Source organism: Aspergillus neoniger, assembly GCF_003184625.1.
Source record: "Aspergillus neoniger CBS 115656 unplaced genomic scaffold BO87scaffold_49, whole genome shotgun sequence".
In the NCBI taxonomy this organism is placed as follows: domain Eukaryota; kingdom Fungi; phylum Ascomycota; class Eurotiomycetes; order Eurotiales; family Aspergillaceae; genus Aspergillus; species Aspergillus neoniger.
Genome location: NW_020291177.1, coordinates 25,972 through 48,949, shown reverse-complemented (window position 1 = coordinate 48,949; position 22,978 = coordinate 25,972). Strand labels below are relative to the sequence as shown.

At 48.9% G+C, this 22,978-nt stretch overlaps 6 protein-coding genes across 6 annotated transcripts; 3 read left to right on the top strand and 3 right to left on the bottom strand.

Annotated features, from left to right (window-relative positions):
• Nucleotides 1-296: 296 nt before the first annotated feature.
• Nucleotides 297-3,336, bottom strand: BO87DRAFT_401321 (uncharacterized protein; the record flags this gene model as incomplete). Its single annotated transcript, XM_025625601.1, has 3 exons — nucleotides 297-2,495; nucleotides 2,604-3,015; nucleotides 3,095-3,336. 3 exons carry the CDS (start codon nucleotides 3,334-3,336, stop codon nucleotides 297-299), a joined length of 2,853 nt encoding a protein of 950 aa, XP_025474875.1.
• A 3,116-nt stretch (nucleotides 3,337-6,452) lies between these two features.
• On the bottom strand, nucleotides 6,453-8,673 carry rad7 (DNA repair protein Rad7, protein; the record flags this gene model as incomplete). The annotated part of the gene is made up of 4 exons (XM_025619869.1): nucleotides 6,453-7,468; nucleotides 7,643-7,808; nucleotides 7,864-8,433; nucleotides 8,635-8,673. Coding segments are annotated over 4 exons (1,791 nt in total), but the record flags the coding sequence as incomplete, so codon positions are not given.
• A 449-nt stretch (nucleotides 8,674-9,122) lies between these two features.
• On the top strand, nucleotides 9,123-13,136 carry BO87DRAFT_419662 (DNA repair protein RAD16). Its single transcript, XM_025626957.1, has 11 exons — nucleotides 9,123-9,319; nucleotides 9,476-10,389; nucleotides 10,442-10,771; nucleotides 10,823-10,931; nucleotides 10,995-11,069; nucleotides 11,121-11,179; nucleotides 11,241-11,461; nucleotides 11,520-11,566; nucleotides 11,615-11,741; nucleotides 11,795-12,547; nucleotides 12,609-13,136. The coding sequence occupies exons 1-11, from the start codon at nucleotides 9,271-9,273 to the stop codon at nucleotides 12,838-12,840; spliced, it is 2,916 nt and encodes a 971-aa protein (XP_025474873.1). The 5' UTR covers nucleotides 9,123-9,270; the 3' UTR covers nucleotides 12,841-13,136.
• Nucleotides 13,137-13,670: 534 nt separating this feature from the next.
• BO87DRAFT_181463 (C2 domain protein) lies at nucleotides 13,671-15,976 on the top strand. Its single transcript, XM_025618412.1, has 2 exons — nucleotides 13,671-14,739; nucleotides 14,805-15,976. Exons 1-2 carry the CDS (start codon nucleotides 13,940-13,942, stop codon nucleotides 15,823-15,825), a joined length of 1,821 nt encoding a protein of 606 aa, XP_025474872.1. The 5' UTR covers nucleotides 13,671-13,939; the 3' UTR covers nucleotides 15,826-15,976.
• Nucleotides 15,977-17,567: 1,591 nt separating this feature from the next.
• On the top strand, nucleotides 17,568-21,292 carry BO87DRAFT_319916 (putative ARF GTPase activator (Csx2); the record flags this gene model as incomplete). Its single annotated transcript, XM_025619871.1, has 5 exons — nucleotides 17,568-17,631; nucleotides 17,754-17,887; nucleotides 17,985-19,659; nucleotides 19,748-19,838; nucleotides 19,897-21,292. The coding sequence occupies 5 exons, from the start codon at nucleotides 17,568-17,570 to the stop codon at nucleotides 21,290-21,292; spliced, it is 3,360 nt and encodes a 1,119-aa protein (XP_025474871.1).
• Nucleotides 21,293-21,932: 640 nt separating this feature from the next.
• On the bottom strand, nucleotides 21,933-22,506 carry BO87DRAFT_401316 (uncharacterized protein; the record flags this gene model as incomplete). Its single annotated transcript, XM_025625600.1, has 3 exons — nucleotides 21,933-21,962; nucleotides 22,016-22,258; nucleotides 22,375-22,506. The coding sequence occupies 3 exons, from the start codon at nucleotides 22,504-22,506 to the stop codon at nucleotides 21,933-21,935; spliced, it is 405 nt and encodes a 134-aa protein (XP_025474870.1).
• Between the last annotated feature and the right edge of the window lie 472 nt (nucleotides 22,507-22,978).

The following is a 22,978-nucleotide window of genomic DNA, read 5'->3' as shown; positions in this document are numbered from 1 at the left end:
AACGTTGAGAAAGATCAGGTCATGTCCAAGAAGGTAAAACAATATAGAAAAGAACGGAAGGGAAAGTAGAGGGGAACGCAAGAGGTGAGCACGCCAACAATAATAGGAAATAGCTGGAAAAAAAAATATTCACTGCTCACAAATGCACAAAGTGAGGTATAACTCCTTCAGGTCCCTATAAAGAGCACGGGACTTCGATGGCAAAAGCACAGCCAAGCAAAAATAAGCGAAAGCATAACATGCACAGGACATGATACCCCTGCTGCGAGGGCAAACAATGTCAATTGACAGCCTGTCTAATGCACAGCATTCAACAGATCTCCAAAGCTCGACGTTTCTTTCTTCATCTTCCAGTTGTTGCGTTTATTTTCTCGTTTCTTCATCATTTCGGCCCAGCCTTCATCATCGTCCTCGTCATCCTGCTCCGCACCAGTACTCGGCTTGCTAGCCCTTATCGGTTTGCTATCACTTGGCATGGGACGGTGGCTCATATGAGACGCCTGTGGCGCCGGGACTGCGGCTGAAAGCGAGGACTTCCGGTTTTCATCATTCCAGGACTTTGATATGGACGGAGAACCGATATTTCCTAACTCGGGTTGCAATGTTGAGACGGGTCTGTAACGAGGCGCCAGACCAACATTGCTGCGTTCCGATGGTGCAATAGACGGCGCATACCCTTGCCCAGCCGGCGTGCTTGGCCGGAGGCCCCCAGATACATGTGGCATAGCTGCACTATTGAGACGGGAGGAAACATTCGGATCAAGTATGCTTAGCGTCCGCTGATCGCCCGAGTACCCAGCATGGGCGTTATTCATATTACCAGCTGAGGGCATTGAAGAAGGGCGCGCATTCAGACTGGCACCTAGCGTGGGCGGAGGCCCGCCAGGTGGCATTAATTGGGTGCTCTGTCCGCCTTGCATGTGAATCATCTGCTGCATCCACTGCATTTGCATCTGCACCATTTGCGTCATCTGCTGAGACAATTCTATCTGCGCCTGTTCAGTCGCAGAAATCGCCGGCTGACCGCCACCGGTATTCGGCGAGCTTAGACTTATCATCGTGTAAGGCCTCGGTATGCCGCCAGGTTGAACAGGTGGCACAGGCATTCCTCCTTGATAGTCGTACATGGCTTGGGTATTAGGGCTACCTCGCCGCATTGCCCTTGCTCGCTCCTCCGTGGCAATGACACCTACTAGGCCTCCAGGGGGTAGCGCTGGCGAAGGTCCACCATGGACCGATGCTCCTCCTCCAAAGGCCAGAGACTCTCTGTTGGATTGATTTACCAAACTGGCTCCAAAGTAAGGGTCTCGCGGCAAGTTTCGCGCAAAAACAGGCAGGCTCCCGCGATTGTTTGGATCCCGTTCTGCGACGGAAGCAGGGGACGGTGAAGGCAAGTACGGTTGCTGGAAAGACGCCCGAAGGTTAGGAATGGAGCTAGATGGTGCCAGACGGCTTGGGGGGCGATTCCTGTTGGGGAATCCATGAGCTGCCAGAATGCCCAAAGGAATCTCTTCGTCATCATCACCATCACTGCTTTTCCCGCTCCCCGAGGTAATTCCAGGTTGTAATAAATTCGGCGCACTCTTACTAGCCTGGTCCATTTCGGTTCTCATAGCTGGTGTAGGAGATTCCTGGCCGGTCACCTTCATCATTTGCTGGCGATAAACTGAAAGATGGGCTTCTTGCTTGCGCCGCTGTCTCTCGGCCTCACGGTCTTTCTCCACCTCGTCATCGTCATCGTAATCGCTCTCTGCGGAATTCTCACTCTTCGAGGCGTCGCTGTTCGACCGTCTGAGCTCTTGCTGCTGACGATAATGTTCGAACTGAGATGGGGTCATGACTTTATTCGTTGAAGAGACCGATACTGGCTGTGCTTTCTCGTATTGTGCAGCCAAACGGGCATGGGCTGCAATCGACGGATCCAGGTGATCTGACAGCACGGGGGAGCTCAATGAGTCCTTCTGAATTGATTCCCGGCGATCAGGACGAGAAGACTTTGCCCCAGGCTGGTCGAATAACGGCCCATCATTTTCCGCATCCGAAGCCGCGTGGTCAGCCATGAATGGTATTTGCGAGCTCCTTTTAGAGTAGAGAGATTCCATGATTAATTTCGCGTCCTCGTCTTCAACAGGTACAGAGTCCCGCCTGTTAGAGTAAGCCCCGCTTCTCCTCAAACCCGCGTCCGCCGTCGTTCGAGGCTTTGCCAAAGAACGATGAGAGGTAGTAGCCAAAGGCATAGTACCGGACAGAGGCATAGATTTGCGCCGGTCTCCAACGGAGACTGGATCGATATTGCGTTGATATAATTGTGTTGTCGATTGTTCGTGGGGTGAATCAAGAGTGGTTAGCAGGCCCTCCTCCGAATGTCGGCTATCCCAAGAATATGGTGATGGCTCAACCTCCCTTGAACGGTCAGTATCAATTGGAGCAGGACGTGAGATCCTCTCATCCTTTCGAGGCAAGGCATCTGGTCGACTGGAAGGTCCGGGTGAGTCCTACAGTAAAAGTTTAGCGTTGTGCTGCATTACTTCATGGGATTGGAAATGCAACAAGAAAGGCTTGAAAACGAGATACTGGATACAGAAAAGAAAATTCCATCTTACCAAGTCTACTGGTTGATCAAGAGAAGAGTCCTTCGACCCATAATAACGCTTTCCAATATCACCAAACATATTTTGGAAGTCGTCGTCAATTTTTCCAATTCGAAGTTCTGTATCGGGAAGCTTTGGTGGTGTTGCAGTGCTTGACGTGCTTGTTGTCATTCCCCTGCTTCTAGAAGGGCCCGGTGTAGATGGCTGAGGCGGAGGTACCGGCGCAGATGTCTTGGAGAATCTCCCGCCGAATGAGAATGTGCGACCAGCTGCGCGAATCGCACCAGATAGGGGAGGAATTGGTATATCGTAGAGGTTTCGAGCGTGTGGCGACTGCGATTCGGGCTGTGGCCCGTCTGTTGAACGGCGTGCAGATGTGCGAGGTCGCGCAGATGATGTACCTTCGAATGTACTTCCACCACCACTCCAGGTCAGCTCAGCCACTTCTTACCGGGAAGGGGGAAAGAGGTAGGAACTCATCGGACGAAAGAGGGGTCTCATACTGATGTCTTGTTGGCTGGGAATTATGCAAAGCGAAGATGTTATTGTCATCCTCCGTGGGGGAATTCAAAGGTTGACCTTCGCTTAAGCGCTTTGCCACTAAATTACCATCACTCAGGGACTTTCTGTCGCCGGATGGTCGTTCAAAGACTCGAAATGACGACTGGGGAGGATTTTGCACTTCCTCTAGAGCATTGCTAGACGATTTTCGACGGGCGAAGCCCTTAGGAAGCTTGATTGGCATTGGGCTGAAACCAAGGCGACCACTAGTGACGCCGGAACCACTTTCAGAGAAATTGAGGGCGCAGCCAGCGGCTCCAAAGTCCACGAAAGTCCCAACCCCTTCTCGGCTGCTTTACTCGATTCCCATGAACCGGGATTCCGCGACGGGTGGAGGGAGGGGAGGGGTTATGGGCTTGGGAAGATTCTGGGCCTGTCCAATCCACACGGATTTCGATCGTAGCGGGGCTTCTGGTCAAGAGATTGCCGGGAAATGAAGTGAATGACGTGAATGGGCGAAAATAGCGTCCAGAAAATCTTGTGGTGGATAAGGATGCTTTGAGCTCACTCAGGGGGGGGAGTGGTCGGTCACAGGAGAAGATCGAGAGAATAGGCGAGGTGGCCTGAGAGAAGGTTTCTGATACACCGTATAATCGATCAAGAGCAGCCAGGACCCTCTGATTCACATGCGGCCAGCGGGGCTTAGAGACTAGCAATTATGATAAATTAAGAAGGGCCATAGGTACGCATCGGTGTGGATTCCGGTCGTTGTTGGCGAGGATGGGGACCTCTCCTCCGATCGGTTTTAGAACTGTAAATAAAACAAACCCACCCGGGAGACCAGAAGGGGGGCGGCGGGCGTGTGTGGATGATGGATAAGTTTGCGATGACAAAGGCGAATTTTCTCTTGTAAGAAATGCCAAACAGAAACCGCAACAAGAGTACAGTAGGGATAAAAAAGAAAGTAAGAGACAAGAAAAGAAAATAGGAAGAAGAAGAAGAAAAAAAAAATAAAATCAATTAATAATAATAATGATAATAATAAGACACAACGACAACAAGGAACAAAAGGGAATCAGGGGAAAAATCAATAGTAGTGGGCAGAATCAGAACACCCAGTTGACGACTCGGAAGGGAAAAGGGGGGCGGGGGAAGATGGAAAGGAAAAGGGCGCAGATCAGTCGGTATTTTAGTGAGTTTGAGAAAAACTAATGGGAAAGGGAAAAAAAAGACTACGCCGGACTAGTTCAGGTTATCTACTTTTTGTTATGGACATACTAAAAGTAAGCCTGATGCAAATTTGGCGTAAATAATGATCATACTACTACTCCGTACTATTAGTGAATGAATAGTACTTCGTAATGGTAACAGTAATGGTAATAACCATAACCCATAATTATAGCAGCGGTAGCAGCCGCTTGAATAAAGAAGCCCAGATGTTTCATGGGGAATAGACTGAAAAGTCCTATCTCTCTACAGGATTATGGAGTAGAAGGTTGGTTAGCTGAAGAGGAATAGAAACAAGCGGCATCCACCCAAGGACCAACCGCTCATCCAGTCCCAAGACATCTTCCACTCTCTGTCTCTCTCTCACTTTCAGTCTCACATTATTATTCTCTCAGCAGTCAGCACTTCAGCAGACCCTGGAGGGTGGGTGGATGTGGAGGGTGGAGCCCGGCGCGTTAGTCCGGCGGCGAGCAACGCCAAATATAGTATCTCTGACTCTGGCTCAGAGTCTTCCGAGCTCTGAGCGGTTAGTGAGTGAGCAATGCCAGCCAAATCTCAGTCGGCACCGCCGATTTGGTTGGTCAGACCATCCCAGATTTGAAAAACCTTTCCCTTGGTTCTAAGACTAATTATAAACAACCTATCTATCTACGACCTACGTAGTAACTTATTAATGACTATCAATAATATTTGCCGCCCGGGTAGCTGACAACCCTGTCTGGTATCAATCTAGACCCTACAGTTACTAGTCACTTACTTAATGTGTGTTTCTTTGCACTTTAACCAACCACCCTGGTGCAGGAGAAGATGCGTGAAAGGAAACCGGAAATGTACATTAAACTTTGTTCTCTCGAGTATGTCTGTTCCCATCTCCGAAAATGCAGGAAGAGGAAAAACAGAGAAATCAATGAAAGGTGGGGAGGGAGGGGGTTGGTACCAGGCCTAGAACTGGCCGAGGTAGATAAATTGATAGGGACACGGTCCGTTCCAAGGCATTCCACCATTCCACCGCCGTCAACTGTCATGTAAGGGGGCCAACGACTAACCACCGCCATCCGACGTTCCACCTGATGGCTAAGGCATTCCTTTCTCGAAGTAGCGAAGTAGATAGCTCTTCCCTCTTACCGCCGCCCACTTATAGGTATCCCATTCCATCACTTTTCAATTCTTCTTGTTCGGCGGCCCACAGCTAACCTATCGGACTTAGGTAGTGGTGCTACTTAATCATGATATATGTACCTGTCATATTGAACATTTCTCGTTAGTCAGTTTCGACGTTCGGAAGATGATCACTTTACCAGGTATCGAACTAGTCGCCCACAGTCAGCATTACTATATAGATGCTACGCGATCACGCTGGACTATTGGATGGTAAACTACTTGCGCAGTATTCTCTATGTAATGGGATTATCCACTCTATGTTGATATACTAGTACAGTAGTTATGTTGTCCCACTATTAGTCGTGTGTAATCAATGACTTCAGTCATAATACTACAATATGGATTACATTGTCAAGTCCCTCAGCGTCACTCGATACACATCCCCCGTGACTCAAAGCATATAGTATGAATCGTACTATCATTTTTATAACGAACTTCCTTATATCTAGACAACTACCAATTCGGGACTTCGTACTCTAGAGTCTTGACCTCGCTAGACTAACCAGGATACTTAATTGTTCATGATCTCCGGCCGCATTGTGGATTGGCAAGTCTGCGAGGCTGTACTATCTAGTACCCTTTAATCATATGTAAATCCTTCCAGCCTATTCCATCTTAAGTTGTCATTGTCGACGGTTCATTGTCAATCGCCCCTGCTTTTCAGTACATTGAAGACGCAACCAACCACTTGCATGTCATGATGAAGTTTATTCCCCATTCAAAGAAGCTTTTCCGAAACATGGGCCGGAATTGGTTCGCACATACAGCTCGTTATGCCCGTTCCATTGAGATGCTCGGTCTCGGCAGACCGAAAACAACAGGTATATTTCACCCTATTAAGTAGTAACTTAGCAAACAGAGACTGAAAAGGATGATGTAAACGGCATTCGTCAATACCAGGGCACATGAGCTGTTCATCATTCGAGCAACCAGGGGCGAGGGGTATAGATCACGCAGAGCTTTCAAGCTTATCTAGTAGTGATGGCCCTGAAGTACAATGGGGTCTTGGGCCCTCAATCCGCCAATCAGAGCAACTCCGGCCGGAACCTGAGCATCTCGCAGGTTGAAACAGGCAAAAGCAACCAATTTCTGGAGTTTAGGACAGCACTGAAAGATCAAACCAACAACATAGTCATCGACGACTGTATGAAAGGACACGTCTAGTTCCTCGAGATTGGGGTACGTCTTCCCGGCCGCAAAAACTTCTTCAAAAGCAGAGCGGGACACGTGGCGGCAGGATGCGATATTTAACTTCTGTAGCCCGGGCCCTGAATGGTTCATAAGAGCCATGAAACCTTGGGATGCAAGGCCAATCGCATCCGCAGGTCCATCAGGATTCGAATTGTCAACATCTCTCGTAGATGAAAGGTCCACAAATTCCAGCGGTGGGTTGCTCCAGTGAGTGAAGAGAGCGACGAAGCCTCTGTCACTACACACTGCGTTGTCAGAAAAGCGAAACTTCGTCAAGGCGCGGCAATTGACATGTATAATATCTAGGAGACGGTCATCTGCGGTAGATATACCCTCCAAGGACAACGTCCGCAAACGTGGGCTGGTCTTTGAAAGTGTGTTGAGAAGAATCTCATTATCCACTTCCTGAACAAAGTTCAAAGACAAGTGCTGTAAAGATACCAGTTCGGAAATGGCTCGGAGAGAGCGATTGCCCATTTTCCAGCACTGCTTCAATTTCAAACGTTGAAGCGCTATGCACTCCCTGCACATCACTTCCACTGTTTCATCGTCAAAGGAGGAATCGAGATTGGATAACTTAAGAGATTCCAATTGGGGCCCCAGTTTTCGAAACAGCTGCTGCCAACATGCATCTGATATCAAATTTGCGGCATCTAGCTGCAAGCGCTTGATCTTCAAATCGCGATCCAAAAGGTAATCAACTACCTTATCTTTCATTTGACTGGCAAAGCGAAAGTTCACGTGATATAGATTAGGCATGAAAGCGAAGATCTTTTCGAAGTCCTGTGTTTCAAGCTCTGTTGCAATTAGCACACTCATACCTTGACTCATTGGCGTAAAGTAGGATTGAAACGAGTAGGATTGAAACGAGCAGGATATCAAAATTGGCGGGATGACGAAAAAATACTAGACAAAACTAGTAGAATTTAAGGGGAGGGAGGAGGAAGAAAGAAGTAAAAGCCAGAACGTACTTGCAGCATCATAGATATCAATGAAATTAAGATCCGACCGAAGAAACAAATTAAGAGTTCTTGAAGTCAAGACACGCCTCTTGCACAATATCTGACCGAGACGATGAAGCAATTGCGGGGGCAAATCTCCAAACTCTTCGATATCGTTAATGTTGTCAGCTACTTTCTATTGTAGCCGGAGGTTAGCAAGAAGTCATGTTTCTGAACAAGCCCTGACGTACCTTCGTACACATCTCCGCTAGGCTTGGAGCGCCCGGTTGAGCAAACCCATCGAGCAGATTACTTTGCTTCTGGCGACGACCACTTCTTGGGCCCCGCCTATTAGCTCTGGGTTTCTTCTCATCATCCGCTAGCTCCTTCGAACATTTCGCGCAAAGGAGGCCTCCACGGGGACCAGCTTTACTGTAAGGGGTTACTGTAAAGCGTTTGCCACATATCTCACAGTTTTCTAGCTGAAATGCAAAGGGCTGAGAATTCTCGCACATCATCTCTCGGGCGATATCATCATCGTTATCAGATTCGCCTGTGCCTTGAGCCTTACGACGAGCGAATTCTTTGCTTTTCTTTATCTTCGCGAGAGCGACAGCTTCTTTTCTTTTCCGCTTTTTCTTGTCTGCTGCCGACTCATCGACATTGTGGTATTCATCGTCATCATCATCATCATCATCATCATCATCATCATCAACATTGACATGATCAGTTTCTTGTCGTTCAACAGTTGTCTGGCGCTCAAATTGCCTTAACCGTGTCAAGTGATCTTGCTGAATTTGAGCGGCAGATATGTTGTTCGACTGAAGATTATCAGATATTCATCAGTGGGGGGCTCCAGGAGAATTCGCATATGATCGGGGGAAAAGCGGAAGCCGGAACAAACAGAAACAGTTCACTTACAGCCAGAAAATCGGTCAGAGCAGAGTGCCTAAGTAGTAGTGACTTTTAGTAAAGGCTGTGGGTGATGACAGGAGAAAGATAAGAATCTATTGAGAACATACGGGCCCCGAATCTGATTCCTCGTTTGCCTTCTGTTTGCCCTGATATACTGTTGTCAATGACCAAAATATATATCTTCAACAATAAATCGGATACGAACATTTTTCTTGAAGCCGAATACAATATTGAATCGTGTAGATGAATATAGTTGATAAAGTGATTCTTTTTCCTGGAAGGGCTTCAAGGTGGCGACACTTGCAGGTCACAGGAACCCGTGGTGATTTCGCGTTCCACTTAACGCGAGAGTCGACGGGCGGGCTTATCGGCTTCGTGTTCGGCCAAGGGGGAAAGATAACAATTAAATGTGTAAGGCAGACTGAGGCCAGGCAACAGTCAGCAAAACGATGATTTGGTGCCTAAAGTTGCTCCATCGAATGGCTAGATCGATGCAGTGAAACCTTTTTTGGGAAGAAAGAAAAAATTTTCCCTCGCCCCAAAGTCCCATCATCCTGGCGCTTTATTCCGATAACCGCGGCCAAGGTACGGAGTACACAACCTCCCCTAGCTATCCATCCCCGGGTGGCGTTGCTTCAGCCGTTTGCCTCACTCTTCGTCAGATACATCTGTGACAGCCATCAAACAATCTCCAGCCCTTAGTTATCAGCTCTCACGAACATTCGATCACTTGGTTCACAGGAATGAATCGGAAATCATCAACTACCGGGAGGGGAATGACCCCACTAGCTGGTGAGGTCTCTTTGTCGGATTACCCTCTTGTCTACTTCAACTCCGAAGGAGCAACGACGCCAGAAGGAGATATTCGCATACCTCAAATCAAAAAGAAACGATTGCAAGTCAATCGGACTTTTATTAGCAGTAACTGACATTTTGGGCACAAATCAGATACCTCGTCCGTACCTAGACGAACCTCTGCGAGACTGGCTAGAGCATCCTCAGCAGCTTATACTGGAAACTCGAACAATTCAGAAAATGGAGGCAATCCCATAGGCCGGAAGCCCGCGGTGGAAGGGGCGATGTCTTCTGGAGATAGACCATACTCTATCGAAGTTGCAATACCTCTGAGGAGATATCCGGTCTCATCTTCATCTGCTTCTCCCCTTCCAACCGAAGATATATCCGGCGACGAAGACATAACGCCTGCATACAGTACACCCGCAACTAGTATGGCAGTCACGCCTGTGGAATCAGATGCAAGCCGACCGAGGAAGAGGGTCAGCGCCTCTACACGTGCTCAGGAATTACGATCGAGTGCTATGTCTTTACATACACCGCCAGGGTCTAAGAGGTCTTCAGCGGCACTTTCTATAAGCCATCCCACGTTGCAAGATTCCGATGCAGTATTGGCTCAGCATCTTCAAGCTCAAGAATATCAAGAACCACCTTTCAAGTTACGAAGGACCTCGAGACGGCTTCACTCCAGAGTGGAAGACTCGACCGAAGAAGATAGTGTCCTTGGGCTCGATTCTGATCGCGATGCATATGAGGATTTATCCAGGGGACCGACCACTTCGCGCGGGGTAAGAAGATCTCTTCGATCAGCTAACAAGAGTAGCCTCCGCCAGATATCCCCTACTGATGTGGGCGATGGCGAATCAAGCGACGATCCTCTGACTGACATTGAATCGGTCTCTTCTGCATCTTCCTCGGATGAGGATGAAGTTCTAGTCCCACCAAGGCGCTCCAGGATCGGAAATATGCGTAATGCTAGAGGACGAGCCGCCACACGAGGGGTTTCACGCAGAGCGGGCAGAAATCCTCGCTCAGAGCCAGCAGAGACAGGAAGGAGGGGGTCCCGTGTATGTTTCTCATTTGAGCTATCTTTGGAATTATGTCTGACAAAGCACGCAGGCTCTCAAGGAAAGACTGAAACTTGAAAGGCAGCATCCATGCGTCACTACAATGTGGGATGATCTGAGGAACACTCCACCGATGAAGCCGGTAATGGCGGAACAACCTCCGGGTATATCGAGAGCACTCAAGCCATTCCAGCTTGAAGGTCTGAGCTGGATGATGCAACAAGAAGAATCACATTACAAGGGAGGGTTATTGGGAGACGAGATGGGCATGGGAAAGACAATCCAGGCCGTTTCCCTTCTTATGTCTGATTACCCAGCTGGTAGGCCATCGCTTGTCGTGGTTCCTCCAGTTGCTTTGATGCAATGGCGATCAGAGATTAAAGTATGCCTGATTCAACCCTGGGATCGAAGTATCGCTAATGCATTGGACTAGGAATATACGAATGGTCAATTGAATGTCCTCATCTACCACAATTCGAACCCGAAGGTCAAAACCCTCTCAAAGCAGGATCTTCTGGCCTATGATGTGATAATGATTTCTTGTACGGTGACCATAAAGAATTGAGTCGAGGACACTAAGAACTGACGTGACATACTCTCTTTAGATTCTGGTCTCGAATCAATTCACCGCAAAGAATTGAAAGGGTGGAATCGCGATGATGGAATCATCCAGGAGAACAGTAAGAACTCCAGTTGATGACCCAGAAGATAGCCTATATTAACCAGGAAAGGCGTCATTCATTCTATTCATTATCATCGCTTGATCCTGGATGAAGCGCACAGCATTAAGGTATAGTCGGTCTTTCTTTTATGATGCCATATTATCAAACACTGACGGCTTATGTCTGTAGCAACGTACAACTAGTGTCGCCCGTGCATGCTTTGCACTGAAAGCAAACTACAAATGGTGTCTGTCGGGTACTCCTGTCCAAAATCGGATTGGAGAGTTTTTTTCTCTCCTTCGCTTTCTGGATGTCCGGCCGTTTGCCTGCTACTTTTGCAAGCAGTGCCAGTGCCAGCAGCTTCATTGGTCACAGGATGCAGCCAAAAAATGCACTGACTGCGGGCATAGGTACGGTCCTTCATCAGCACCTACAATGATCAAGTAGCTAATGTCATTCTCAATATAGTGGGTTCAGCCATGTCTCAATCTTCAACCAGGAAATTTTGAATCCTAGTAAGTTGTGTATCAATGTACGCTGAGACATCACTAACTCCCCGGAAGTCACTGAGAGGGATAATCCGGAAGGACGCAAGGAGGCATTGTCGAAGCTTCGCCTCATAACTGATAGGATCATGCTGCGGCGAATAAAAAGAGATCATACAGCTTCGATGGAGCTTCCACCAAAGCGGTTTGTAACCTCTTGGCACAGGTGTACTGAGAGAAGTACTAACGTTATACCAGTGTCATTCTCCATAACGAATTCTTTGGAGAGATTGAACGTGATTTCTCTCGGAGCATCATGACTAACACGACGAGGCAGTTTGATACGTATGTAAGCCGTGGTGTCATGTTGAACAATTACGCAAATATCTTCGGCCTTATTATGCAGATGCGCCAGGTTGCGAATCACCCAGACCTCATTTTGAAGAAACACGCAGAAACCGGGCAAAACGTACTTGTCTGCTGCATTTGCGACGAACCGGCGGAAGAAGCAATTCGTTCCCGTTGCCATCATGAGTTTTGCCGAAGATGCGCCAAAGACTATGTTAGGTCGTTCGATGTGGGCTCAATCGTCGATTGCCCTCGGTGCCACATCCCTTTGTCGATCGATTTCGAACAACCTGACATCGAGCAAGAGGAAGAGTGCATCAAGCAAAATTCTATCATCAATCGGATCCGCATGGAGGACTGGACATCGTCAACCAAGATTGAGATGCTTGTTTACGAGCTCTATAAACTGAGAAGCAAGAAGCAGACACTGAAGTCAATTGTCTTCTCCCAGTTCACCTCGATGTTGCAACTTGTGGAATGGCGTCTACGTCGAGCTGGTTTCAACACCGTCATGCTCGATGGAACTATGACACCGGCACAACGCCAGAATTCTATCGAATACTTTATGAACAATGTCGATGTCGAAGTGTTTCTAGTTTCCCTCAAGGCCGGCGGTGTGGCTTTGAATTTAACCGAGGCGTCGAGGGTTTTTATCGTTGACCCGTAAGTGGCATTAAGTAGCAACGCGAACGAATGTCTATCCAACTAACTCTACTGGTGCTAGGTGGTGGAACCCAGCTGCAGAATGGCAGAGTGCAGACCGATGTCATCGCATCGGCCAGCGCCGACCTTGTGTCATAACTCGATTGTGCATTGAAGATTCGGTAGAATCTCGAATAGTTATGCTACAAGAGAAGAAGGCCAACATGATCAACGGTACCATTAACAAAGATCAAGGAGAGAAACTAGAGAAGCTTACCCCGGAAGACATGCAATTTTTGTTTAGAGGATCTTAGGCTTGGTCAGGCAGGGGAAGGGAAGAGTAAAGAGGGGGAACGAGTGTTTAGAGATAGACATAGGTCAGAGAATCAGTCAAGAGAACAGCGGATTAAGTGAAGGGCAGTAGCTATCTAGACTAGTATCAGCGGGTGGTGGGGGAGGGATTTTTGTGATTTCGCTGGTACATAACGATGACGGCGTTCTTGATGGTGGGAGAGCAGGTACAATTCGGACACGGTGGATCAAAGGATCTCACATCTACATGAAGTCTACGTATGCTCTGGGGCCTCGGTACATACTAGATACTCTACGCAGTAAAATAAAAAGTAAAGAAAAAAAAATCATAAACGATCAGGAGAGGTTTTTTTTTAGTAAGAGATTTTAACTTCGGGAGCCCCCTGGGGGTCAACCAAACAATCTCTTCTGCAGGGCATTTTGCCTTAATTCTCCGTGGTCATTCATTCTATTCTAAGTACTACCTCCGTACCACACTTCTTACTTCCCCATCATCTTGGTTGGTACTTTTCGTGTCTCCTCTTACGTACCTCCCTTGCACAGATAGCCCTGTAGGGCGCTGAAAATGATGTCAGACACACCACTAAAGTGCATCTGATGATGGGAGGAAGATCTCCAACCTGCTTTTCTTCGTTCCCCCGAATGCGCTCTTCTCCTTCCTAATCTCTATCTACCCTATCCGTTGGGGTCCGCGTGTTCCGCCATCGTCATAGCCGCCCTCCGGCCAAAGTTACTAAACTGCCTTAGCCTTGCAAGGCTTGCGTAGATTCATCATTTCCAATCTCCATCCCGTGGGGTTAAGGGGGAAAGGCCAAGAACCATTGGATCTCTCACTCTTCCCCAATTATCAGCCCGGGATGTGTGGATCGCAATTTTTATCACTTGGGCTCTCCATTATCACTGACATCAATAGGGGGATTCCAATCTAAACCTGCCGATCGTCTGATATCCGTCCTAGTTATTTACTTTTGGACACTACGCGACGAACATCCCCATCCCGTCCGCTACTCGCAAAACCTCGCACAGGCAACAACCATAGTGACTACTTAGGAGCGACAACGACCGCCCACCATCATCGCCACCACTCTTGGCCCCCAAATCATGGAAGACTCCCAACCGCGAACCCGGCGACGGCATCCAGTCGATAAATATGGCCCAAAGTTCTATGACAAGTCCGAGCACATGCAGGGTCGGGCTGCCGCTATGAAGGCTGCTCTGAGTGGTGACCACCCGTCTCAGTCAGAGCCTGCTGGGGGGTTCGATAGCACACCATACCCCTATGCACCACCGGGCTATACACTGAAGTTCACCTTCCATCGTGGAGTCAACCTTCCCTGCGCAGACTTTGGTACATTTTCTTCCGACCCTTATGTTCTCGCCCAGTTGATCGTCGACCTACCCCAACGCCACAAGCAGGACCCCGTTATGTCCTTCCGGACTCCAACTGTGCGCAAGAATCGCGATCCAGAATGGAATAGCGAATGGATCGTTGCCAATGTCCCTGCGTCGGGTTTCCATCTGAAATGTCATGTGTACGATGAAGACGCTGCGGACCATGACGACAAACTCGGTAACGCTTATATCGACGTGGATTCGGTCAATGGACAATGGCCCGGCATCAAGGAGCAGAACCTTCGCCTGAAGAAGCGCATGGGCAGCAAACGGGTCTACTTGTTCGGCAACATTGCTGCGCTGGCGTCGCGACGTCTGGATGTACAGTCACATATTGTAATCAGCGTGCAGTGCTTAGGGAAAACACCAGGAGATGAAGGGGCTCATATGTATACCGTTGGACCAAATTACTGGTTCAAGCATTTTTCTCCCCTCATCGGGAGGATAGCGGGCACTAAAGATGAAGTCCAAAGCCATCGTGATGAGAAGAAAACCATTACTCGATATAAGTTCGTCCCTCCCCCTGCCCTAAACCCTTTGAAGAAAATGATACGCTTACAGTCTCTCTGTTCAGTTTTCAGGCAATCCAAATACAGCTCAAGGGCCCTGTGCCTACGCCGCTCTATCACCGTTACGTTGAGTTTAAGCCGTTTGTAGCCGGAATGTTCACGTCACACAGTCTTCGTGGAAGGATACTCAATCGAGCACTGCATCATCAACACGAGCGTATCTATAACTTTGACAAGACCACCCTCAATGGACAGTTTCCTTCCCCCTGTATCGAGCTCACGCAGAAGTTTCTTGAATTTGTGCACTACGCTCAGGGCGGGAGGATCTTTACATATGTCATCACCCTAGACGGGCAATTCCGCTTCACAGAAACAGGCAAGGAATTCGGGATTGATTTGCTGAGTAAACACACAATGCATAGTGATGTATCGATATATATCGCATACTCTGGTGAGTTCTTCTTGCGTCGCCTGAAGCATCGCCATCCCCGACACCCGGAAACAATCCAGCATTCAGAAACACGCTACTCCGGTGATGAGTCGTTGGTAGAGCCGGAGATATCGACTGATCCGGCCGACTATGAACTTTTCATCGACAATGATAGCGGAACTTATCGTCCCAATGGCCAATACCTACCCTTGTTGAAACAGTTCATCTCCGCCAATCTACCAGGTCTTCACGTCACCACACTTGATTGCAAGGAGGATGCAGAGCGGATGGCGGCTCTGAAAAATGAGCAGAGAGAATTCAAGAAGAACGAGGGCAATCATATGATTTTTCTCCAGCGCAGCAATAGCTCTTCGCTTTCCATATCCAGCTCGGATGAAGACGAGCTGAATGAGCGCAGTGATTTGCAGCCTCATAAAAAGGATGGCTTTGCCCAAAAGGTACACGATATGCGAGACATGAAGGGTCAAATGATGAAATGGGCCCAGTCAGACAATCATGGTAGTCCAGATGATACTGAAAGTCGGTCCGGGCGCCAAAGGACCGCGGCAGCGCACAGCTCAGAAGCATCAAAACCCGCCGTGGAGAACGGCGTGGATGAAAGCACAGCCACTTTCGCTGCTGACGGCCGAAAGTAGCTTCCATACACGCTCAGTTTGGGCTTTTGAGGCGTCTATGAATCCTACCCTGTCGTACCTACATTACCAACTTACCTACAACCTCAGGGAGTTCACCCCACCTCATGTGGTGAAAGAACCCGTCCTAATGTGCCTCCATGAATGACCTTACGTTTTTCCTTTTTATCTTTTTTGTCCATGACCTTTACCCCATTCCGAATATCATTACTGACGATATCTTGTAATACGCCTTGTACGGCTGGTTCTGTGTTGATAGGCCGAAGAAAATTGCCGGTTATCATTCATTCAGTATGAAATATTGCTAATGAGGGGGTCTCCATGCCTGTTCTTCGTTCTTGGATTTTTTAATTTTTTTGTAACTCTCATCACTGCCTGTATTAGCCATCAAAGCTACTACTAAGCAGGGAGGGTTGTGATAGATTCGTGGCGCGGCCCAGTAGTAGGGAGCGACGATATAGCACGAGGATGAGAGCTGGACGGATAAGCTTCTATGATGGTGGGTATCATGGACCAAGTTGCGTTTGGTAGAAAAGGTTAAGAGATCACGAGTCAGATCAACACACCCCCACAGTTGGGGAAAGGAACACGAGCCAATCTCGGCCCCAGTGCATGGTCCCTCTATCTGTGAGCTGCTAGTATTCTGCACAGAATACATGTAGTTGTGAGGTATCAGATGGGTAACCCCGCGGATGTATGTAGGATAATTAAAGTTGTATTTACATGGTATTTATCATCTCTCACTGAAAAGAACAAGGGGGGAAAAAAACAAAGTCACCCATCAAACTCGGGGCATGTCACAGTTATGTGGTATAGTGCATGCAGTAAGTTACGAGATCTCCCTTTCTTTTATTGTTCTTGTGTTTGGCAGTGTAGAATAGAAAGAAGTCCGGATCGGATCAATGATGTTACATACACGCATTTTTCAGTCATACATACATACATACACACAGACACGCATACATACATACATACCTCAGGCTTTCCAGCCCCGATTTTCAGCCCCCCTCCCACCTACCAAGTACCAAATACTTTACTACGGAGTACTAGTTATCTCCTCTCCTCTTCTCTCCAGCCCGCCTGTTTCATCCGTCTTACATACACCGAAAAAAACAAGTGAACTAACCAACCAAAGTCAACAAGTCAGAACTACTGCTTCCCTCCCGCTCCTACTAATAATAATGTTGCCCATCTATCTTACTGCGATGCCGCAATAACTTGACTGTACACGTCGTCGCTTTCACTCCTTCATTCTTCTGCTCTTCTTCCATCAATCTCGACATAATTCATTTCCATTCAATCCCTAATAGTAATTTTAGTACTCTACTATCAGTACTTACCTGCTGAGGACCCGGGATAATTACTGCCAACGAGACTTTCCCTCCCCCCCGTTCCTGCCCCCGCTTGTCGCCCTTATTGATTTCCGCCCGCGACCACCTGATACTTACTCCTCCTGACTCCCGCATATTATTATCCCTCTGAATCTCCTTCCCGACCCTCTTCGCGCTCCAATCTACGACCAAACGCTTGACTACGACCTCCCTGGCGATCGCATTTGTGCCTGGATGACGACAAGTACTCTACTGAGTGGTCCCATTTACCGCCGCATTCTCGTCAGGCCGGCCTCTGATCCGACTACGGGCACGCTGACTGTCGATGGTGACCTTCAACTGCCCCGGTCACGTCTCTGACCTCTCTCCTGCGTGGTAATTCGATCTCCATACCAAAGGCCCCGCAACTTCACCATGGGCAATGTTGGAAGCCGCTTAGATGACTCTGGGAACTTGTACTTCAAGGATCAGACAAGGTGTAAGTTTCTGCCCACGCGGCGCTGGTGCCAAATGCTCGCGCCCTTGATGGTCCCTATTCTTGTCCTTGTCCTTGCCCTTGTCTCCTTCTCTTTCGTTGTTAACCCGATTCACGCCTACTAGTCACAATCGCTTCCGTGACCATAACGAATAGCAAACGGCGCGTGCTTTTAAGCCTTGTACCGAACTCCTTCCCCGCGACGAGATATGCTGCCAAGCGTGAGACCGGCGACGACAGCCCAATAGAATATATACAGGTAATCAGCTGAATCTCTCCTGAGACCGTTGCCATTACAGGCGCAACCTGTCATGCCCTTCCAGAAGCTAACCACTGCTCTCGTCGATGATTATCAGGATCCCGATGTTTCGCCGTCTGCCCCTGTGCCCACCTTCCTTCTGCGATTGAACAACGAAGACGAGTTGAATTTCAATTTCACATTTATATTGAGACAGACACAAACGGGGACCGCTGCGAATTCGACCGTCAATGGTGTCTCAACATCATTGCCCGAGGTCGCCGACACGGTGCTCACAGGCCTTACGTTTGCGCATGCGCCCAACTCAAGGGAATTAGACAACTTGATCACCAGAGAATTCCATGCCAACCCCAACTTGCAAAATAACTCCAATGTACAGCTAGTCGGAGACTACTCCACCGCAGGTAGTCCCTCGGTTCAGTTCGACTGGTCCTGGAAATGGAAACCCCCCAAAGTGGTCGAAGATAAGGGGGGTGGTTGGAGAAATAGCTGCAGCTTTCTGGATTATGATCAAAGGGCGAACCGGTTGAATACCCTTGCTCACTTCTCATTTTGGGTGCATAATACAGTGCGCTCGCTTCCAAGCCCACAAGTTTCTTCCCCAAACCTGGAAGTCAATGTTCCTTTCCGCAATCGCATTCCCTCGTCGCAGTCCGTCCTTTCCCATTCTAGCGATGCGGACGCCGCATCCAATTCCCAGAATGTCCCTGTTACACCCCCGGAAGCTGGTGATACAACAGCCACACTGCCCCACGTCTCAGCACCGCCTCCACCTGTCAAAGTCGACCTTCCTCATTCGCGTCCCGGAGAGGACATGAGTGTGGTTGAGGATGGTCCGTTATTCCGGGCTACTATGAAAGCTCTGGAACAGAAGACAGGGAATATGCGTGCTAAGATAAAGAAGGTCCTCAAGAAAGCTGAAGCCGCTCAGCAGGCACAGACTGCCTGCAACGAAGCCGTGGAAGCCTTCCTTAACGCATTAAAGGAAGCCTCAACCTCCAACGCGAACGCCATACAGCCCGCCCTTGATCATTACTTTGAAAGGACTGCAGTTCAAATATTGAATTACGAGCGTTTGAATACCATCCAGCTCCAGAGGCTCGTCATAGAACCATTGGTTAAGCTATACAACAATGACATTAAACAGGCGGAGGCGAAGAAGAAGGAATTCGAGGAAGAGAGCAGGGATTACTACGCCTATGTTAGCCGCTATCTCGGTCAACGCCAGGATTCGTTGAAGGAAAAGAAGCGGGTGGAAAGTGATTCAAAGTATCAGGCAAAGCGACGCAACTTCGAGTTGAAGCGCTTCGACTACTCGTCCTTCATGCAGGATCTCCATGGTGGCCGTAAGGAGCAAGAGGTTCTTTCCCATCTTACCAAGTATGCAGACACCCAAGCGAAGAGTTTTCTGGCAGCCGCCAAACAGGTTGATGATATGGTTCCTCAGCTCGATGCACTTATCCATGAGGTGAACCAAGCGGATAAAGAATTCCAGTTCCAGCGGACAGAAAGGGAAGAAAAGCGAAGGAATCTGGAGAAAAGCAGCAACATGTATATCGAGCCTGACTCTCTGGCCAATGCGGGTGCATCATCGGTACATTCAGGAAATGGTGGCGGCAACCCAAAGTCTGAGAACGAGCTCGGACGTGCAGACAGCACAGGATCCCAACTGCGAGGTGTCATCAGCAACAGTTCTTCGATTTTGCCGCAGACCAACTCTGGCAGCCATTCAGGCGGTCCCTCGATGCTCGCTTCTACCAGTAGTTCAACCGGTATGTACCCTATGGAGTCTTTCTGGGGAGTGTACATTCTTCATCTCAAATTATATATTAGCCTTATCACTAACCGGTATCGTCACAGGCCAGCAGAGGAAGGAAGGCTTACTCTGGGCACTGTCGCGCCCAGGATCTCATATTGACCCTAAGGGAATAAACAAGCAGGCTTGGCATAAGTAAGCTTGTCCTCTGCTCTGACAGACTCGGGCTTCCAAACTGATCTTTGTCTCGCAGATTCTGGATCGTTTTAGATCAGGGAAAGCTCTCGGAGTATAGCAATTGGAAACAGAAACTGGACTTGCACATGGATCCTATCGACTTGCGAATGGCTTCCGTGCGAGAAGCTCGGAATGCGGAACGACGATTCTGTTTCGAGGTTATCACACCACAGTACAAGCGCATCTATCAGGCAACATCAGAGGAAGACATGGCCAACTGGATTCGAGCTATCAATAATGCTCTGCAGAGCGCCGTTGAGGGCCGCGGCATGTCTCCGCCCCCAGTCTCGTCCGGCAATGACAACGCGTCCATTGGCCGCGATATTGGCTCAGTGCTAACCGGGAAGAGTACTTCGTACACTGTTCAGCACTCCCAGTCAACAGGGTCCAACAACAGTGTCACCCGTCGTACAACTGTGGGTGCAAGACCAAGCTACGTACGCGGTGACGGTCTCGGTTTCGAGGAAAATCCTTCAAAACTGCTTCAAACCATCCGAGACGCAGATCAGGGTAACAATTGGTGTGCAGACTGCGGGTCTACATCCAAGGTTGAATGGGTCTCAATCAATCTGGGGATTGTCCTCTGCATCGAGTGCAGTGGTATACACCGATCACTCGGAACACACATTTCTAAGATACGTTCGCTTACACTGGACGTCAACTCCTTTTCGAATGACATCGTTGAAATCCTGTTGCAGATTGGTAACCGTGTCAGCAATATGATTTGGGAAGCAACCCTCGATCAGGCTCAAAAGCCGGTGGCGGCTTCTACTCGTGAGCAGCGGCTGAAGTTTATCACTGCCAAATACAGTGAACGGGCATTTGTTCAGCCACTTCCTTCCCCCATGTCGCGGTTTACCACCTCAGACGAGACTCTTCTGGCTGCGATCAAAAGAAATGACATTCAGGGCGTGCTATATGGCATTGCCCTTCGTGCCAATGTGAACATTACAGATCGCTCTCGCAGCACGCATGCCATTTTTCTTGCATTAGCCGCAGCAGATCCAGCATCACCTGGTGCGGCCTCAAACCTCTCCGTCAAACCCAGCGGGGCACCTACAGTGAAAGCCATCCCATTTCCTATCGCAGAGCTGCTGGTCCAGAACGGGGCCGAGATTCCCTCGCAACCGCCTCCCATCCCTCTTTCATCAGCCGCTCAGTTATATCTGAGCCAAAGAACCGCCAGAGTATCTGCTTTTGGCACACCTCCTGCTGCTCCATCACCTGGGAAAGCTACATCCGATTCTCTCGGTTCAGGACCTGCAATTCGGGGCGCAGGGAATGACCATGTCATTCCAACAACTCAAGCGCCGAGCTCCATAGACAGCAAGGAGCGTGAGAAACTACAGAAAAGGGGCAGCGCCGGGGCCAGGTTTGCTGGAAAGGTTGCCTCCCTGGGAATTGACCGCTAGCAAGTCCTCGCCGTGAGTGCTATTTTTACATTATTCATGAGCCCTTTCTCCCAGACATGTTGGTGGGACTATTCCTTAATAGTAATTATAACGAAGCTCAAGTAGACACGACGTGATGTTGAAGCTCTTGTTTGAGACGTTTGCAGTCTGCATAGCTGCCGGCGGAACAATATGCTTCTGTCGGTATGCAACAATATACACTTGGTCTTTTTGTCTCTTTCTGTTGATATATTCTCCCTGACACATGGGGAGCACCCCCGGTCTTACTTCCTTTTGCCACCACCACGATCCACCGTGTTTCACCCCCATCGTCTTCTCTGCCTTGCCCCTGTTTTCCTTCTACCCAACCTTCATTTTGCAAGGTGGTCATTTCACCTTTTGTCAGCTGATGTCACCTGTTTATCTTCGGAAGTGCTACGTAAACTCGAGCAAGATCCGGCTGGTCCGGCATCGTACGCTTGTGTTCGAGCTTTTCACCCACCTAGACCCAGAACCTGTTCTGCTATGCTGATAGCTGATACTAATGAACATTCATGTCGTATATGAGCTTCTAAACACTCCCGCAGACTATACACCTGATTAGTCAATATCCTATCCCCGTCAGGCCTGTAGAAAAAGTTCGCAGCGTGCCTGTCATAGACTATGGCTCGTAGGTAACTTGAAATGAACCCTCCCAGAGAAAGCTAGATCCAGAGCAGTCGTCTCGCCTCACAAAAATCTCACACATAGGGTGGACTGCGCCACGCGGTCATAATCCTTTGAAATATGGCGGAATGGAGCTCGCCCTTTTGGATGTGAAGAAGGTCGGGAGGCCGAATCCAACGCCATCGAGAATGAAGTGGCACAGAAACACGGCAAGATGGTGGAACACGGTGAGCAGAACATTATGCGACGTAGAAAGAAGGCTAAGACATCGGCTGAGAAGGAACCTATCGTAGCATGACTACACACAGTAGTAGTGGAGCCCTTGCCCATGAGGAAAAGCTGCGCACGCGAATCCATTGTAAGGGAATTCTGATTGAACAGGGGGTGGTAATCAGCTGGCGCAGCCTCTGCAATGTGCTTTTGCCACCGTAGTTGACCTGTGTCCTTCGGTGTGACTGGTATCCGACAGGATGAGGATGATCCTCCTGCCTGGCGGTCCTGGCGGATGAAGGGACACATGCCGCCGCCGAGCCGAGTTGATAAGCGCGCATGATGTCGGCGACAGGCATCACTATCTAACCCCCCTCGTGCGAATTACAGAGCCACCGACGCCCCCATTGGACGATCGCAGTAGCTCTACACAAGCCACCGCAGCGCCTAATACCTCAAAGGGGATGAGCTGGCGAGATGGCGTTTCCCGTTTGTGGAGACGAGCCTGGGACTTCGTGCTATGGAGTGGTGCAGGCAGATACTAACGAAAATTAGAGACAGCATCCATGCTAGTTATTAGTGGCAGGGTCGGCGCTGGACCTGAGTGTGCTGTGTACCGTAGTCAGACCTTCCCACCTAAAACTCGGATCGGATGCGGTCATGCATAGCTATTCAGGGCCATGTATATTGAATTTTAGTCGGCCGATGATGAAATCGATGAGCGGATCGTTCGTCCCGTGGTGAGATGGTCCAGCGTTTTCCCGGTACCAATTGGTGGGTTATTCATAGTCAGGCAGAGGTACCGACGCAGTGGCTGTAGGGATCCCACAT